The 19,864-nt window shown below is 39.4% G+C and overlaps 1 protein-coding gene across 8 annotated transcripts in view; it reads right to left on the minus strand.

Annotated features, from left to right (window-relative positions):
- The window catches only part of Tjp1 (tight junction protein 1), a 188,219-nt gene that overhangs the window by 43,430 nt on the left and 124,925 nt on the right, over positions 1-19,864 (minus strand). For all 8 annotated transcript variants that reach the window (XM_070043126.1, XM_070043125.1, XM_070043122.1 and 5 more), the window contains 3 exons: positions 15,984-16,040; positions 4,351-4,475; positions 3,250-3,352 (listed from right to left, as the gene is read on the minus strand). In XM_070043126.1, coding sequence (XP_069899227.1) covers positions 3,250-3,352; positions 4,351-4,475; positions 15,984-16,040 — 285 coding nt within the window. The remainder of the gene's footprint in view (positions 1-3,249; positions 3,353-4,350; positions 4,476-15,983; positions 16,041-19,864) is intronic.

Here is a 19,864-nt window from a genome sequence, read left to right on the forward strand (position 1 = left end):
ACCTTGGATGGCTGTATTTCTGATGGGGCCTCTATAAAGTCTTTTTTCCAAGCACAATTCTCGTCATGGTTCAGCAATGCCTTCATGTGTATCTTGCTGCCTCTTGATGGAATTTGCTAATACAGGTATTTCAAAACTCTTCACCAAGGTCTCAATCCCACTTCATTCCATTCTTCCACTTCTAAACTGTTTCAGTTTCTTCCACTTGGTACTTTCTTCTGTCCTTGAAGACCAAGTAGGTCTTCTATGTGCATGAACAAAACCCTTTATTTGAGCTCATTCTTATCCCTATACACTCTAAGACATTAGTTACCATCCTCTCAGTTACTTGAATTCTCATTTCTCTGCCTTTTTACCTCATAGTAAACATTCTGTGCCTGTCTTGCTACTCGTCTCCAAGTTATCATCTTTTCTCTTGTCTTCATGGCAATGCTGTTGCTTCCTGCTACTACCAAGTGTGTTTAAATTGGGCTTTTCTGACAAAGCAATGTTGAAGCTGAAGGACAGGCAGCAGCAAGAGAGGCCGCCATGTGAAAAGAACAAAAACTAATGCCTTCCTCAGAGGAAGCAGCAGCTCCACACCCTTGGCCAAGGCCCCACTAGTAATATTTTGCAATTCGTAATATTTTCTGCTTTGAAATCTCACCTCTACTTTAATCTCCAATGTATTATTCTGAAAGTAGTATTGTGTATTAGGATACGAATGTTCAGATCCTTCCTAGTACCAGCTGATCACCCCTGCAAGAGAGCCACCTCTATACATTTCTATTGCACCTCAGGTGACAGGCATCATAGTTTTAAGTGTGTACACCCATCTAACTAAGATTCTAGTTCCTGAAAGAGTTCCCTTCCATGAACTCAACTAGTACATATATTGAAATATTTGCACCCAGTAGGTAGATGCTTAACCTATTAAAAAATATTTAATCTTGTTAGGATTCTCCACTGATGATTAACTGTCATAATCTCACCTGAATGGAATTTAGAAGATTTGATAACAATGCTTCAAATTGTATAAAAATTTTATAATACAAATTTTTGAGGAAAAAAAATCTGCTCCAAAAGTTTAACTGAATTAATGATTAAAATATAAATTAGAATGAAATTGCATAAGTACTAGAATAAAATACAAGAGTCTTTTATAATTTTGGTAAGATAAAGCTTTTATAAGAAAGATACCAAACAATCTAATAAAGTTAAAGCCAGACAGACATGGCAGCATAAAAATCAAATGTTTCACCAGACACCTATGGCTCACCTGTAATCCTAGCTACTCAGGAGGCTAAGATCTGAGGATCACAGTTCAAAGCCATCTCAGGGAGGGCAGGAAGGGCCATGAGACTCTTATCTCCAACTAACCACCAGAAAAACAGAAGTGGCGCTGTAGCTCAAAGTGGTAGAGTACTAGCTTTGAGCTAAAAAGCTGGGGAACAGCACCCAGGCCCTGTGTTCAAGCCCCACAATTGAGGCGGGGGTGTGGGGGGGGTGTGGGGAGGAGGGGAATTGAATATTGTTTCCACATTGAAAACAATATTATATAAAAGCAAACAGAAACCACTGTAAACAAGTTACAAATGCCAGAAGGAAAAACAACACATACAACATATGTGACAGAAGACTCACGATTTTAACACATAAAACACTTCTACGTCACTGTATGAATGCAAGGGACAAAAAAGCAAAAAAAGAAGGGGAAAAGGAAGAAATATAAAGGGCATCAGTATCCTGTGAGAGGTTCAAAACCACTTCTTGGGTACTTCACTTGAAATGCTGGTAGTGTATCAGTTTGACCAAGAGTCAAAATGATGAAAAAAACTCCCACTATCCGATGAGTTTTCTGAGGGACAACACTACATCAGTCATTCATGCTCCTAACTCTGAGAAGCCACCCTTAGGGAACTTACTACTTCAAGAAAGTGAACAAGGAAGTAGGACCATAATAATGCTCGCCATAGAATTGTATTTTTCAGTTCTGTGGAAAGGAGGTAGTGAAGATGCCTATCAGCAAACAGACTGGGTAAGCACATGTATACTACAGGGAAATGCTGCCCAACCCTGAGGAATCTGCATTGCAGGGTTCACAAAGGAGACCAGAGACAAAGTGCCTTCCTTTCATTGTTCTGATTTCTTGTCCATTGTGTTTTAAACATTATTTCTACCTTCCTTTCATATGTAGTTAATGAAATATATTTATGATAGTGATGTTATCATAATTGTAATATTTCAGTTAAACATAAAAACTAGTAATTGAGTGTAATCCCCAAAGAGCTGTTCATTTACGGAAAGATAATCATATACATGAGCCATCACCTTAAAATAACACAAGCACACAGAGCAGAAGAGATTTGATTGGGGAATGGGAGCTAGTTATTTGGAAATGCACATTTGGAAATGCACCTTTCCTACCAAGGTTCTGACTGTGTGAGAAGGGGGGAGGTTCCTAATGGACCAACCAGGACAGATAACTGGCCACTCACTCTGCCTCTCCCTTCTGCTCCACACACTAAGCTTCAGAGCAGGATGCTCTTTAGTCCTTCAGAAGTAGGACAACACAAGTGCGTAACAAAGTGAGTGAGCGGTCCCTATGCTCCTAGGTGTTTAAATGAGACTTCTAAATTCAATTTGCCAAGTTTTAACTGTGACCTGAGTATGCTTATGCAGGGTTTATGGAATTCTTTTTCCCTTACTTAGTAAGAGTAGCTTTTTTAGAGAAATGCAAAACAGAATAAAGATTCTAGCCATTAAGACAGTAACAAAATGCACCTGGACAAATCATCAAAGAAAAACTTAAGATTTTCTCTCTTTTCAAAGCAGGAGGTCAGGGCGGGGAGAGTGGTGGAGTGCTTGCCCAGCATGCATGAGAGTCCTGGGTTCAATGCCTCAGTACCACATAAACAAACAAAATCAAAGCAGGAGGTGATGTGGGTTTAGAGAACAATGTAAAACTTTCCCAGCAAATAAATCTTATTCCAGGAAATAGTACTACATACTTCAAAACTGGCTACTTGCTAGGAGTGGCCTAACAAGTACTGGGAAGAAGGAAACATTTGAGACATGAAAAACTGCCCAATCACTCCATCTTCCTTTTAACTGGGGGGGAAAAAAGATCCCCACTATCTGAACTCAGAAAATACACAAACCAGTTTCTAAGTCTTATAAATAACACTAAGCTTCTACTTTGGGAACTAGTATTTCAGATTTCATTTTCTTAGAAGAATTTCTACTAAACAAAAGATAAAATATACTTACAATTTTTGCATTTTTCCCACTTTTCCTTAGTTGCTGAACAGCAAAAGCATGTTCAACATTATCCATTGAAACTCCATTAACCATTGCAACTCGGTCATTTTCCCTAAAGAGGACAAGTCACCAAAGTAACGTGTTAGAGAAAAAAAAATAAATGTAAGTTAATGAAGCACCCCTATGAAATATTTTTATAGTATGGCCTAATCACTCCATTTGTCCCCAGAGCAATGATCAAATAGTGTTAAACTATTTTTTGTCAGAAAGTTCACAAGAACATTTAGCCAGTAGCAATTACAGGTCCATCAGCAAAATGTTTTCCCAAAGGACTGAATAGGTACCACAGTACACAAAATGATGATTGATAAGTGAAATTACACAAGGTCTGAGGATACTGTCATCAGTTATACAGTTATTATATTATCCTTTTTGTAAAAAGCCTTTTCAATCCTTCTGATTATGTCTCATTTCTTTCCTAGCCTATCTTTTGCTTCTCTTTATCTTGCAAATTTTCTTATCACAAAAAAAGGGCAAGATGGGGCAAGACTCCTAAAAGCTAGTTACATCTATCTTAACTGAGTTCTAAGTATTTGGGGTTTGTTTTCTTTTCAGTACTTGAAAATTTTATTTGAAAAATTTGCATTTGCCAGGCACCAGTGGATCATGCTTATAATCCTAGCTACTCAGGAAGCTGAGATCTGAGGATCTCTGTTCAAAGCCAGCCCGGGCAGGAAAGTCCATGAGACTCTTATCTCCAATTAACCACCAGAAAACTGGAAGTGGCACAGTGTCTCAAGCTGTGGAGCGTTCACCTTGAGCTGAAGAGTGCAGGGACAGTGCCCAAGCCCAGAGTTCAAAAGCCCAATGACTGACAAAAATATAAAATAGTTTGTATTTATATTTAAGTGATACTAACTTTCCATTAAGAGCAACAACAAACCTTCCATCTTAAGTAGGTATAAATGTATTCTGACAAAAGAAAAATTATTAAACAAGCCAAGGCAAAGATGGAGTGTGCATACAGCAAAATCATTAACAAAGCGGGCCAGTGACAGGACATAAACAATGCCGGCCACACAGGCAGGCACCTGAGAGAAATACACTTACTGCAGCTGTCCTTCTGCTGGTCCTCCTTTGAGCACATCTGAAATTACAATGGAGGTTTCCCCACTCTGAAAATGAGGATTATCTCTTCCACCAGATATTGCAATTCCAAATCCAAATCCAGGAGCCTAGAGTAGAGAAAAAGACAGATATGAAGAGCATAGTTGTTTACTGTAGCATATACTATCTGGAGAAGTTCAACTATACAAATTAAAACCTTATTCAATCTATACAAATTAAAACCTTATTCAATCTATATGATCCACCCACACTTATGCAGTCATAGTATTACCTAACCTGTAAGAATGAATGCTCAGTAGCATAATCCTTGCTACTGAGTCTGAGATTTGGGGGCATCACGGCACAAAGCCATCCTGAACACAAGTCCCTGAGACTCCATCTCCAACATCCCTATCTGGGTTAGAGGTATAAAGTGGTAGAGGACTAACTGTGAGCAATAAAGCCAACCAAGAGAACCAGGCCCTGAGTTCAGATCCTAATCCCAGCAAAAAGCTGTTATCAGATATAACATTAAAACTTGCAAATTATACAAATGGTCTTTAAGAACTAAAATAACTTGAATCATTAAACAAGAGGAGTATGTTTTTGTATTGAGTTGTACTGTATTAACATGTTGACAATCCAAACCAGATGAACATAAAAACAACTCCTCCTTTCCTAAGCTGTTTAGTCCCCAAAAGAAAAAACCATAAACAGGTCAGAGAGTCCCTGACTTCCCCTTCCAGCCCAATACTTAGTTAAGTGGCAAAGGAAAAAGGAATCAGTAACAACAAACCTTCTTCTGTAAAAAGAATAAACACCTCTGAAAATGAAAGAAATGAAAACATGTCTATACAAAGACATACATAAATATGCACAGCAGAATCATTCATAATAGCCAAAAGTAGAAACAACCCAAGTGCCAGTCAGCTGATGAAAGGAGGAGTGAAAGGTGGTATACACATGCAGTGCAGCCCAGGCAGGAAAGTTCTTGTAAGACTCATATCTCTAATTAACCAACAGACGTGCTGTGGCTCAAAGTGGTACAGTGCTAATTGAGCAAAAGAGTTCAGGGACAGCGCCCAAGCCCTGAGTTCAAGCCCCATGACCAGGATGGTGGGGTGGGGGTGTAGTTATTCCAACCCAAATATTTAATATAACATTTTTCTCCAAAATGAACATTTCAAGAAAAAAAACTGACAGTATTTGTTGCCAATAATTAAAATTTAATTTCAAAACAAAACTAAAATTCAGAAAATGTTTATCTGCTACCATGAGCTCAACAGTCTCTCAGACTTTTCTGATGGGGTTGATGTTGATTTTAAAAAAAAGTGAGATTTAAAAAATATATGTTTGGTAAAATGTAGCAACATTTAAAATATTTGCCTACCTCTAGCAACCAGACTTTCAAAAGACTAAAGCATGTTAGAAAACCATGCATGGATAACTAGTATATGTCTGAGTCAAGCAGGAAAGGTCAGATAAGTTGATGTTAGGGAAATGAACCCCAAGGTAAGTATTCAAATGTTTTTTTTTTCTTTCATGCAATTGTTTCTAACATATTTATAAGATGATTTCTATGTTGCTTTGTATGTCCCTCCCCCATGGTATAAGCCCTGCTTTCATTGTATTTGATGTTGGTATAATTTGTGGAGGGGAAGGGAAAAAACAAATTGTTTAAATAGGGATACAGGTGGACCCATTGCAACAATAAGATGTACAAGTCGTTATGTTGAAAAGCAAACTTTACAACTTTGGTGGGGGGGGGGGCAGTATCGGATGGGGGGACGTGAGGGGAGTATGGGAAGGGATGGGAAGGGGAAACAAAGAGGAGGTAACAATGCTTGTTAAGAAATGTACTCGTTATTTTGCCCATGTAATTGTAACTCCTCTGTATGGTGTTTTCAAAAAAAAAGAAAGAAAGAAAACCATGCATGGATGGATAAATACCCATGATACAAAAATAGGTGAATAGATATTCATGTAACAGTACAAAGTTTACTGATGAAGTTTTAAGACTGCACATTTCAACCGTCCTTCAAAAAGACATACTTCTCATGTTTTGGGTACAAAACCAAGCACAGCTATCCATACTCACTAGTAAGAGAAGGGCTACACAGTGATAGCTCCTTGGGCAGAGATAAGAGGATCAAGGTCTAGGGCTAGCCCAAACAACAGTAAAGCCTAGATCTCATTTAGATCTAGGTGGTACACACCTAAAATGCCTGAGACTGGTTTGAAGTTAACAGAAAAGTCTATTAAACTTCATCTCCAAATCAACCAGCAAAACATGGGGCTGGAGGCATGGCTCAAGTGTAGCACCAGCCATGAGCAAGCAAGCACAAGGCCCTGAGTTCAAGTCCAGTATAGGCAAAAGAAAAAAAATTGTTTATAAATTCTGGAAACTCATCTCATATATATGTGTATATATATATGTAATTTATAAGTATTTGTCTCTCATATTCTCATTTTCTTAACAGTGTCCTCTGAAGCACAAAAGTTTCCAAACTTAATGAGGTCCAAATTACGACTTTCTTTTGTTGCTTAGGATTCTAACATCAAAGCCAATAAACATCAAAGTCAATTTTTTAAGTAATTTTAGTTTTAGTTGTGAAATTTAGGTCTGAGTTTGTGTGTGTGTGTGTGTGTGTGTGTGTGTGTGTGTGTGTGTGCATGTGCACATTTGTGTGTGCACACATGCATATACCACTTCTGGGGCTTGAACTCAGGGTCAGAGTGCGCTCCCTTAGTTTTTCCATTCAAAGCTGGCACTGTACAACTTCAGCCATGCTGGTTAACTGGCGATCAAGAGCTCATGGGTTTTTCTGCTTAGGTTGGGCTTTCAACTGTGATCCTCGGATCTCAGACTCTTGTGTGGCTAGCATTACTGGAGTCACAGGCACCCATCTTTGTGCTGGCTATTTTTTCTTTTTTGGTCAGTCGTAGGGCTTGAACTCTGGGCTTGGGCGCTGTCCCTGCGCTCTTCAGCTCAAGGTGAGTGCTCTACCACCTGAGCCTCAGCACTACTTCCAGTTTTCTAGTGGTTTATTGGAGATAAGAGTCTCATGGTCTTTCCTGCCGGGGCTGGCTTTGAACCCTGATCCTCAGATCTCAGCCTCCTGAGTAGCTAGGATTACAGGCGTGAGCCACTGGCACCTGGCTGAGCTGGCTATTTTTCACAGAGGGTCAGGTCATGCTTCCTGTTGAAGTGCATGCTTGTTCCACCAACATGCCTATTTGAGGATTTGCCTCACGACTAAAATGATAGAGGCTCGTGCCACTACACTCAACTCTGGGGCGAGATGGGGGCTCATGAATTTTTCTGCCCAGGCTGGCCTGAAACCACAATCCTCCCAATCTCAGCCTCCCAAGTAGCTAGGATTTCAAGTGTTACGGCACCAGTGTCCAGCTTTAGGTCCGATTCATTTGAAGTTTCTTTTGTATGAGATGTAGGGTATTCAAATTCATTTTATATGTGCTTAACTGGCTGTCCCAGAACCATCAGTGAGACTTTTTCCTCACTGTTTTATATTGGCACTCGAAACCATTTTTCCTCACTGTTTTATATTGGCATTCTTAACACAGTTTAGCTCTTACTCACCCGCCCCCCCCCATGTCAGACACTTGCAGCCCATCCACAGATTATCTCCTGATTTGATTCCTTGTTTTCACTACAATTTCACCCTTCCAAACTTTAGTACAAGAATGATATTTGGGTATACCAATATTCATTTACACTATTATCTAATTCTACTTTAGCATACTAATTTTAATGTTACATAATTCTTTAGTACACTAATTTTAGAAAACTATTTTAAGACACTACTTCTACTTTAAGAATCCTACTTTAGTACTCTAATGATACTTTAGAACATGGATACTCATTTATACTGCTAGCACTGTAATGACACTTTAGTACATCAACTTTAGTACATCAATTTTACATATAATTCTACTTCAGAACACTAGTGATACTTTATTACACCTATACTCACTTATGCTGGCATATAATTCTCCCTTATAAAATGAAAAGGTGAGGCTGGGTGCTGGTAGGTCATATGTATAATCCTAACTACTCAGGAGGCTGAGAGCTGAGGATCATGGTTCAAAGCCAGCCCTGGCAGGAAAATCCGTGAAACTCTCATCTCCAGAAAACAGGAAATAGCACTGTGGCTCAAGTGGTAAAGCGCTAGCCTTGAGCTGAAGAGCTGAGGGACAGTGCCCAGGCCCAGAGTTCAAGCCTCACAATCAACGAAAGAAGAAAAAGAAAGAAAGAAAGAAAGTTTTTAAAGAAAGAGAGAGAGAAAGAGAAAAGGAGAACAAGGGAGGGAGAAAGAGAGGGAGGGAGGGAGGAGAGAGAGAGAGAGAAGGAAGGAAGGGAGGGAGGAAGAAAGGAAGGACAGAAAAGAAAGAAAGAAAGAAAGAAAGAAAGAAAGAAAGAAAGAAAGAAAGAAGGAAGGAAGGAAGGAAGGAAGGAAGGAAGGAAGAGAGAAAGAGAAAATGAAAAGGCAAAGATGAACTCATACTTGATCATTCATTTGTCAAAGGCTTAGAAGAAAGTATGCATTTTCTAAAGGATAACACGTGAAAGTACAGATGCATGGGCGGCGTTTGGTGGGCAGCAAGGGGAGCAGACCACACTTGCCAGTGTGACAGCCACTTGCTCTGGAAAGACTGAGCACTTTACGTGGATTATTTCTTATCTGAAATATGCTCAAGTTGTAAAATGAACACAATTTTATGAGTCAGTAAGAAAAATGAAGTGTGTCAACTATAAAACACTGATCACAGTTGAAATATTCTGGATACACTCAAGTTAAACAACATCTGTTTTGAAAACTCTTTCATCTTTTTAAAGCTACTTTCTGAATGTGGAGAGTGCAATGTTTACCCACCCTTCCATGTGTGGTTATCTGACGGCGCTGCCCAGACCTCTGGTGTGGCCTTGTGTGGACCACAAGTGATCTCAGAAGGAATTCAGTGTTCGAAGTACAGACAAGGGGATATAAAATGGACTAGCTTTCCGCCCTGAGGAAGTGGCAGTGCAGCATGAGACCTGGCACACCACTGCCTGAGGGAGACAGTCAGCTGTCCAAGAGCAGGGGAGAGAGACATCAGCATACATGCTAGTAATCCATGCGGGCTGGCCTGGTTTCCTCTCTAATACAAGTCTAGGGTGTCCAAGAGTGCTCGCAGACAGTTGAACACACCAAATCATCACTTAGCCTTCAAGAATGACCTGGACTTCAATGGGTTCTAGTATTCTAAGAATGTGAGAGAATGAGGCCCACATCCCTTATTCTGGACAGTAAATAGCAGGCAACATTAGAGTTCTAGTCCAGGACGTTTATTCACTCATTCCTCCTTTCATACAATTAGAGATGGAGCATTATGTAGCAATAGATTGTGTGGTATTCCAGATCATTCCCTGTACAACACGGCTTCTACTATCACGGCTGCCAAAGCTGACAACCGCTCACCCAGCAAGAACAAACAAATCTAATTCCTCTGCCAGTGTTCTGAAACAGTGGTGCCAGAGACCACGGGCTGCCATTTCAAACCCCCAATTTCTGGTGGATATGGAGAACCCTACTTATTTTTTGGACAATAACTTTTGAGAGCCACTGCTCTAGGTCAATGGTCAGCAAACTATAGCACAAAGGTCAAATCCAGACAGGTATCTACTCCTATAAATACAGTTCTATTGGAATACAGCCACATGCACTCATATGCCCACTGTTTCTGGCTGCTTTGGGATACAGCTGCAGAGTTGTGCAGCTGTGGCAGATTGTTTATAACCTGTAAAACTCAAAATATTTACTATCTGCCTTTTTATAGAAAGCATTTGCTGCCCTGCTCTAGATAGTCTAAATTTTATTCTGAAAAAAATTAGTCTCTGAGCAACTTGGAATGCTAGAGGACTATATTTGAAAGTACTGCTCTTAACCTCAGACAACAAAGTCTGGCAAACTGGTAATCTGGCAAGTCTCAATTTTATTCTGAAAAAAAAAGTCTATAATCAACTTGGAATGCCAAAGGACTGTATTTGAAAGTCTCGTTCACAACCTTGGACAACAAAGTCTGGCAAACTGGTAATCTGGTAAACGTCTCTCAGTTTCCATTGAGTCAGGCCTGGGTAGCTAATATCTGTAATCCTAGCTACTTGGGAGGCTCAGATTAAGAGGATCATAGTCCAATGTCAGTCCAGTTAAATTTATGAGACCCCCATCTCAACCAAAAGCGGGGCATAGTTGTGAATACCTGTCATCCTAGCTATGTGTTAGCTAGCTTATACAATGAGAAGGATCATAGTCCAAGCTGGCCTGGTCATAAATGTGAGACTGTATTCAAATAATAAGACAAAGAAACAGAGGCGTGGCTCAAATGGTAGAGCACTGTAAGAAGCACAAAGCCCTAAGTTTAAATTCCAGTACAAAATAAAAAAGCCAGGTTCTGATGGCTCACGCCTGTAATCCTAGCTACTCACACCTGTAATCCTAGGAGGCTAAGAGCTGAGGAAAACAGTTCAAAGACAGCCCAGGCAGGAAAGTCTAAGACTCCTATCTCCAAATAACCACCAGAAAAATCTGAAGTGGAGCTGAGGCTGAAAGTGGTATGGTGCTAGGCTTCAGTGAAAGAGATCAGGGACAGCACACAGGCCCTGAATTCAAGCCCCATGACCAACCAAAAAGAACAAAAGAAAAAAACCTGAAAGTTGGTGGTTCAGGCTTGTAAACCAAGCTACTGAGGAGGCTGAGATCTGAGGATCATAGTTCCAAGCCAGCTCTGGCAAAAAAAAAAGTCGATGAGGCTCTTCAAACTTAGCTGGAAGAAGAGGTAAAGAGCTTTGAGCGAAAATGCTAAGGGACAATGCCCGGCCCTATGTTCAGCCTCAATACCAGCATACACACATAAAATAACTAAGTAAAATGAAATGAATACAAATGACACTGGGTAAATATGAACTCACTGTAGTTTGCTACATGTTGTATGAATTTACTGTACATAATACTATATGAAAAGTATGTCACCAAAAAGTCCCTAAAGTATCAAGGGGAGGAGAAAAAAAAAACGCCAGCCCTCTAGAGGGATTGTTATTGAGAACTTCCATTTTGCCACAACCTCTCTCTGATGTAGCCAGAGGGAACACACAAATTAATACACTGAAAACCAAAGAACTCCAGTTACAGATTGCTCTTCTTTGTACTTAGCACCTCATGACCCTATCCCCTACAGACAGCAAAGCCCAGTTTTCAGATCTGCCTGAGCACTACCAACACTGAGACTTTCAACACTGTACAGAATAATCCAACAGTTTGCTTTATATTCAGCATCTCTTTCCCTTAGGCTAATGAGAGAGAAGATCTGTAGTAAACACACATGGTTGTTTCTCTGAACCTGGATTCCTAACAGAACCAAACAAAATAAGGAAAACATACTTCTAGGCAATTATGAGTATCTTATTATTTAATAACTAAAAACCTATTAGGAAAAGGAAATGTACTCTGATAATAGAAATTAGACCTCTGGCTTCCAATGAATTATCTAGCTCTACCTAAAGAAACTAGAGAAAAGAAGAGCAATTTAATTGCAATGTAACAAAAAGATGGAAATATTAAAATGAGTAGATATTGTAATCAAACAGAATCAGAAAAGAATATCAAAAGATTATCAACAAAAATTATTTCAAAAAAACCCCCAAAACACCGCAATGTTATAAAACCATTAGCTAGACTAATCAAGAAATAAAAGACCCAAATTACCAAAATCAAGAATAAATCTGGGAAAGTGGCTCACACCTTTAATCCCAAATACTGGGAGGTAGAGGCCAATTTGGCCAAAAAGTTAGTGAGACCTCCATCTCAATCAGTAAGATGGGCCTGGTAGTATGTGCCTATCATCCCAGCTATGTAGTAGGAAACTTATTTAGGAGGAACATGGTCCAGGCCAACTCCAGAAAAAAAACAACCTCTGACCCTATTCAAAAACTAAAGTAGGACACGGTAGCTTAAACGTGTAATCCTAGCTACTAAAGCAAAGGAGAGAGGCTACTGGTTTGGGACCAGCTGGGGCATTAAGAGTTTGGAAGACTCCAGTCTCCACTGCAATGACTGGGCACAGTGGCATCTGCCAGTCATGCCAGTGACAAAAGGGAAGTACTAACAAAAGAATCAACCTCTAGTCTGGCCCAAGCACAAGGTGAAGCTCTCTCTCCAAGTGATTCACTTAAAGGAAAAACTAGCATCAACTGATTTGAATTTCACCAAAAGCCATAGAGGAAGGCATACTTCCTCATCTCCTTATTTTAACAGCTTTCCCTGGTACCAAAAGATAAAAAACAGTACAAGAAAAAAAGGTCATGTCCATTTATATCTAACATTTTTTTGGGGGGGGTGGGGGGTCTGGTTGTGGGGCCTGAACTCTGGGCCTGGGCCCTGTCCCTCAGCTCTTCAGCTCAAGGTGAGTGCTCTACCATTTGAGCCACAGTGCCACTTCCAGCTTTCCCCCCCCCCTGCTTATGTGGTGCTGAGGAATCAAACCCTGGGCCTCATGCATGCAAGGCAAGCACTCTACCACTGAGCCACCTTCCCAGCCCTATCTCACTAACATTGAAACAAACATGTTCACATAGCATTGGCAAATCAATCCAACAACAATGTATAAAACAGATAATACATCACAAATACGATTTGTCTTAGAAATGCAAAGCTGTACAATTTACCAAGTCTACAAAGAAGAAAAGCTATATGCTTTCACCCAATATTAGGAGTAAGGCAAATGTGTCTGCTCATCATTGAAGGCCTCCAACTACAAGGAGGAAAGAGGGAAAAACAGCGCACAGATTGGGAAGGAAGAAATAAACTGCCTCTGTCCACAGATCACATGACTGCCAAGACAGGAAAATAACAAATAACTCCTAGAATAATTAGTAAGCGTAAAGAAGTTGGCTGCAAAGCCATTAAAAATTGTATTTCTACATGTTTATAGTAAAAAAACAAACAAACCGTAATTTTATAGCATAAAAAAAAGATACTTAACTATAAGCCTAACAAAATGTGTGCAGGATCTGTATACCTGAAACTACAAAGCAGTGATGAAAACAATCAAGACTGCGAAGAATATACCACACTCATAGCTTTAAGACTGGCTATAACTCTTGTTGACTGTGTAAATGCACCAGGTGCTAGTGACTCACGCCTGTAATCCTAGCTACTCAGGAGGCTGAGATCTAAGGATGGCGGCTCTAAGCCAGTCCAGGCAGAAAGTCTGGAGATTCTTGCCTCCAATTAAGCATTAAAGGCCAGAAGTGGAACTGTGGTTCATATGATAGAGCGCTAGCCTTCCAACAAAAAAAATGCCCAGGCTAAGTTGAAGCTCCAGGACGAGCATCATTCTCCCATACCCCAAAAATGCACACATACAACATACCTATACACACAAACATTCGAAGGCCAGGGAGTTACAATAGCTAAAACAATTATTAAAAAATAAAAAATATGCAGGATTCACCTTATCATATTGCTCTACTTACTATAAAGCTACAGCAAGGATTAGGTATAACTAAGTAAGACAGTGTCTGCCTAACATTTAAGATTCTTGGTTTTGGCTGGGAAGGTGGCTCAGTGGTAGAGCGCTTGCCTTGCATGCATGAGGCCCTGGGTTAGATTCCCCAGGACCACATAAGCAAAAAGAAAAAAGCCAGAAGTGGCGCTTTGGCAAGTGGTAGAGCGCTAGCCTTGAGCTGAAGAGCTGAGGGACAGCGCCCAGGCCCAGAGTTCAGGCCCCACGACCGGACCCAAAAAAAAAAAAAAAAAAAAAAAAAGATGCTTGGTTTAATCTATAGGACCACAAACATTTTTTAAAAGCTTGAATAGGTAGACTCTGATGAGTCCAGACAGAGATACATACAATTTATTTATGATAAAGGTAGAAGCAGTTAAAGGAAGAAAGGATAATCTTTTCAACAAAGTGGGAGTGGGAGTTAGGCCAGACATAAAGTGAGATCCTAGCTCAAAAATACCAATGGAAAAAGGCGAAGGCATGGCTCAAGTGGTAGAGTGCCTGCCCGACAAGGATGAGGCCCTAAATCCAATCCTTAGTAGCCAAAACAAACAACCAGACTGTCAAACAAACCTAAATGTACCACTGAGGGAGCTACTGATCCAACCATTACAAGCATCATCATAGAGAAATCTCAAACTCTTAGTCTAAACACAGGAAGCCAGTCTCAACTGGCTACATATTGTTTGAATCAATTTCTATGACACCCTGGAAAAGACCAAAGTATAAGAATAGACAACAGATAAGAGGTTAAGTATGAGGTTAAGTATGGGGGCTGGGAGGACTACAAATGGGTAAAAGGGAAAGCTTTAAGGTGATGGAGTTGTTCTATAAAATTGTTGCATTGGTTATGTGACTGCTTGTCCAAGCTCAAAACCAGGTAAATATGAATTTATTGTAATTTAAAATACACTAGATGAATTTACTGTATACAAATATGTAAATTATACCATCAAGCCCCTGAAGTATTACAAATACTAAATGTAATACAATAAAATGATATTAAATCATTATATCTCACAATTGTAAGTCATATGGTATTCTTTATACTTAATTACACACATCTTATTTAAATATGCTGCCTCACGGCACGTTTTAAACAATGGGAGACTATATTTCAGCTTTATAAATTATTCAATGATTTTTTTCACCACTTGGTGACCCATAAGTCAACTATACATGACCTGAAATCATTATTTTTTAATAATTAATTTAGCCCACTTTATCTATTATGTGAAGATTGTTTAACTCATAATTAGGGTCAGAATCTAGGAAGATTATTTCCCCCTCCAAGTTCCTAATAACAGATATAGCTGGTAAAGCTGTAAAGCATATGATTTACATTTAAATATCCTCTCGTTTCTATACATTCTCCAAGAGGCAGAGAATGAGCTGGCCTCAAAAGGAAAAACGGAGAGAATCTGGGGAGGCACATGATGAACTGGTAAAAGCATGAATTAGGGCTTGAAATCAGTGCATGATGTTTTCACTTTAAACATGTAAAAAACAGTTTTTACAAGGCAGTTGAATCACTTTCCCATTTCTAAAGCAATAGAAAAGCAGACAAACTAGGATTCAAATCCAGGATGGTCTCACTTCAGAGCTCTTATTCATCTCCTTCTACCCATCTGCTAATGTACGGGCGAGAGCTTGGGTTTACATTTTTCAAATGAACAAGTATCTTTCAAGACTACATTCTATATCCAACATAGTTCAATTTTAAATCTGAAGCCTATAAAATATTAACGTGCAATAACAGAAGGCTTGAAGCAGTTTATAATTTAATGTACAGCCATTTATCTGATCATTCGAAACTTTAAGAATAAATTATTTTCTTAAGTCAGGGATTAAAAACAGCAAATATATATAACCACCAAAAGGATATATGAAAAAGTAATTATGCTTCCCTTTTGACCTTAATAAAGAATTTATTGCAAATCTAATTTTAAACAAAAGACTATAGAAACATTTTCCCCTTTCTTTTAGCTTCCTGACATCTGGCTTTCCTCTATTGTTTCTGAAAGCTGCTAGTATCCTGAGTTATAACACAGATTATTTACTGCAACAGAACTCACCCTGTGAAGTGTCACTGTGTGTTGTTCCCATATAGCTGTTTCCTCCATTGCTGTGCTCTGATAAAGAAAGAAAAAAACAAGTCATTTACCTTGTAAGAAAATGTTTACTAATAAAGTAAAAAAAAAAAATCCAGCAAATAATTCAGCACAATAAAATACCAAAATCCACACTACTAATATTAAAGACACTCTGAGAGGACCTGTTACTGAAGGCTTTTTGTTTGCTTTTAAGAGTCAGGAAACTGCACACAGGAACTTCCTTTGTTTTTAACTTAATCTGGACAGATGCTACTCTACATTCATTTTTTGCTAGCTGAGATCAGAGTTTGAGCTAATCTGTCAACTTTATACTTAACATCAGATAGAAAATAAAACTTTGAGCAGTCTGGATGTTTAAAAGCAAAGTTATTTAACTTTGCTTTGCATAATGAAGCAAATATAGCTCTGAACTCAGTAATTATAAATATATATGTTGCAGGACAAGAGATGAAAACATCTAAGAGCTTTGGTCAATAATTGCTTTAATGTCACAATGAAATACTACTGCCCCACCTCATTACAGTTTCACTACAGAACTATTTTCTCACCAGTATTTATAACTATAAAGGGGGTAAATGGCTTTTCTACATCACACACACACACACACACACACACACACACGAAAAAAAGGAATTAAAACTATAAAGGGGGTAAATGGCTATTCTACATCACACACACACACACACACACACACACACACACACACACACACACGCGCGCGCGCGCGCGCGCGCGAAAAAAAGGAATTAAAAAAATGAGTCACAGGGGGCTGGGAAGGTGGCTCAGTGGTAGAGTGCTTGCCTTGCATGCATGAGGCCCTGGGTTCGATTCCTCAGCACCACATAAGCAAAAAGAAAAAAGCTGGAAGTGGTGCTGTGGCTCAAGTGGTAGAGCGCTAGCATTGAGCTGAAGAGCTGAGGGTCAGCACCCAGGCCCAGAGTTCAGGCCCCATGACCGGACCCAAAAAAAAAAAAAAAAAGAGTCACAGTCTCCAATTTTCCTAAGACACTCCATGAAATAGAGCAATATAAGCGCCAATAAAAATCCTTCCAAATCAGTTTACAGTGTCATCTCCTGAGAAAAATAAATTATCATCCAAAGGATGAACATGATAAAATTCCTAATAAACACCTTTTAAATTGGGTTAAATGTTCTTGGGGGCTTTTAAGTAATTCACTTTTTCTTTATGTCCCGTTTTATGAAATCAGGGCTCCTAAAATGTATATATTTGTACGTAAGTCTTTTCTAAAAAGATTTTCCAGAGTAATGAAAAGATAGTGAGAGGAGAGAGTGCTGAGCGCCGCATTCTGGGAGACCCCTCCCGGCCTGTGTTACAAATGCTGCTTCACAGTAACTAGGATCTGCTGTCTGTTATGGCGCTGTCAAGCAGCATCAGGAGAATATGCCCATCAAGGTGCTGTGGGCCCATTTCTCCTTTCCCACAGCAACTTTAACTGAAGATTAATGCCACTTTAGAAAATGAACCCCTATAAAGAAAGCCTGCTTTCCTAAATTCAAAGGAACTAGATTAACTTTCCTGCTAGATGAATAAGAGGAGAAAGGATCTCTATTCACTCCCAAAGATAAGAACTGCCAACCTTACCCAGCACTTTGTTTCAATCTTCCAATCAAGTGCGGCAAAACCTCTCTTTAATGAGACCTCAGCAGGAAAGAAGGCTGTTTGTTTTTTAGCAAAAACTGACCAAGACTCAGTGCATTTAAAAAGTCCTCTGTCAATGTGAGGCCATGATGAAGAACTCTGCTAAACATCAATAGTTCCCCTAAATACACATGATAAAAATACTGCAGTAATCGGACAGTAATTGGACTGGGAAGGTGACTCAGTGGTAGAGCGCTTGCCTTGCATGCATGAGACCCTGGGTTTAATTCCTCAGCAACACATAAGCAGAAAAAGCCAGAAGTGGCACTATGGCTCTAGCGGTAGAGGGTTAGCCTTGGGCTGAAGAGCTGAGGGACAGCGCCCAGGCCCCACGACTGGCCAAAAAACAAAACAAAACAAACAAACAAAAAAAACAAAACTGTAGTAACTACCAGCCTCCCCCACCCCCAGGGCCTTTAGGAAGGAGAACTGGCAGTGGAGCTCTAGATGGGTCTTTTCTCAACTACTCTGTTAACACAGAATATGGCTTCACTGTCTCTACAACCCTTTCCCTATCTGTCCCAAATCGGCATGAGCTGAGAGCAGCTTTCCCTGCTAACACACTCTTCAGCGAGGAACACTACCATCCCTCCATATGGTTCATCCCAGGGTACGTAGAAATTCTCAACTGCTGAAATAGAATGGCTGGGAGGATACACAAATTTAACACTGGTCATCTTTGAAAAGAAGGGACTGTCAGGGGCATCAGGTGTTTTACCTTTTACTTCCCTTTCTCCATTGATAATAAAAATTGCATTTACATCTATTCCTACTTGAAACTCAAATATCTTTTAATTTGGCTTTTAGGAAAATCAAATGTGTTTAAGAAGATTACTTTATGACACTTAATTATGGGAAATGTTTATCTGTTATTAAGAGAAAAATACATTAAGGTCTTCATGAATCATTTCTATGATGAGTGCCATAATAGACAGTTAAATGACTTTGGACTAGAGAAAAAAATTTAAATACCAAACATAATTGTTATCAATGTTTCTCCTCAGAACTAGTAAGATTTTTCTTTGGCGTGATCACAAAAGTATACATCTCAACAAACTGGATGGTTTCCCCAAAAGGGAGATGATATAGCTTATTTCTCTGCTAAAATCAGAGTGCTTATCTGAAAGGAGACCTATGTAGCAAGAAGAAATAAGAGCACAAACATCACAGGATAGGGTCCTGACCAGCACACTAAGCCAATTTAGTATACAAAGAGTTATTATGCCCTACTACTCTTCATCACCTTTAAAAAAAATAAATAGAAAAATGTATTCCTAGTTTAAAACAGGGAGCATGTCATCATCTTTTCATTTTCTAGTCTTCCATCTGCTTCGTGGCAAAGCCGTGAAATTCTATCCCTGATTGTCTGAATAACCAGGCAATCCTTAGGAAGAGTTCTGAATGAACTGAAAGATGGACAAACTTAAGGACATGTGACATGCAAACACAGTAAAATGATAACAGTGGAGTTGGGGGGAGGGAATGCCAGGGATCCATTTTCTTTTCTTTTCTTTTAAAATATAAACCTTAGCTATTTATGTATGTATGTATGTATGTATGTATGTATGTATGTATGTATGTATGTATGTATGTATGTATGTATGTCATGAGGCTTGAACTCTGGGCCTGGACGCTGTCCCTCAGCTCTTCAGCTCAAGGGGAGTGCCCTACCACTTGAACTATAGCACCACTTCCGACTTTTTCTGCTTATGTGGTGCTGAGAAATCGAACCCAGGGCCTTGTGCATGCGAGGCAAGCAAGCATTCTACCACTGAGCCACCTTCCCAGGCCCCAGGGATCCATTTTCTAATTCCTTCAACCTTGCTACTGGAAAATGAACATCATAAAATACTGAGTGGGAGAAGTGGGGAAAAGGAGCTCCTTTTAGTAAATCACTCAAGAAACTGAAGTTAGAATTGATTATAAGCATAGTCAGTACCAACAAATGTACTCAGCACTATTTTCATGAGCAGGACATAAAGAAGTAATGATTACCAATGACTGAGAATCTTGTTACTTGATAATAGGGAGGGGGTTTTCTCTGGAAGAATACCTAAGAAGTAGGAGCCTCTGAAAAAAACAGAAACCAGGATTCAGGGACTTACTTTTTCACTGTGAGCCCTTTAGCATTGTTTTATAAGCCCACCCATTACTTACATAAATGAATAAATTTCAAAGCTCA

Source organism: Dipodomys merriami, unplaced genomic scaffold, assembly GCF_024711535.1.
Source record: "Dipodomys merriami isolate MVZ:Mamm:240054 unplaced genomic scaffold, mDipMer1.0.p SCAF_33, whole genome shotgun sequence".
NCBI classification, from domain to species: domain Eukaryota; kingdom Metazoa; phylum Chordata; class Mammalia; order Rodentia; family Heteromyidae; genus Dipodomys; species Dipodomys merriami.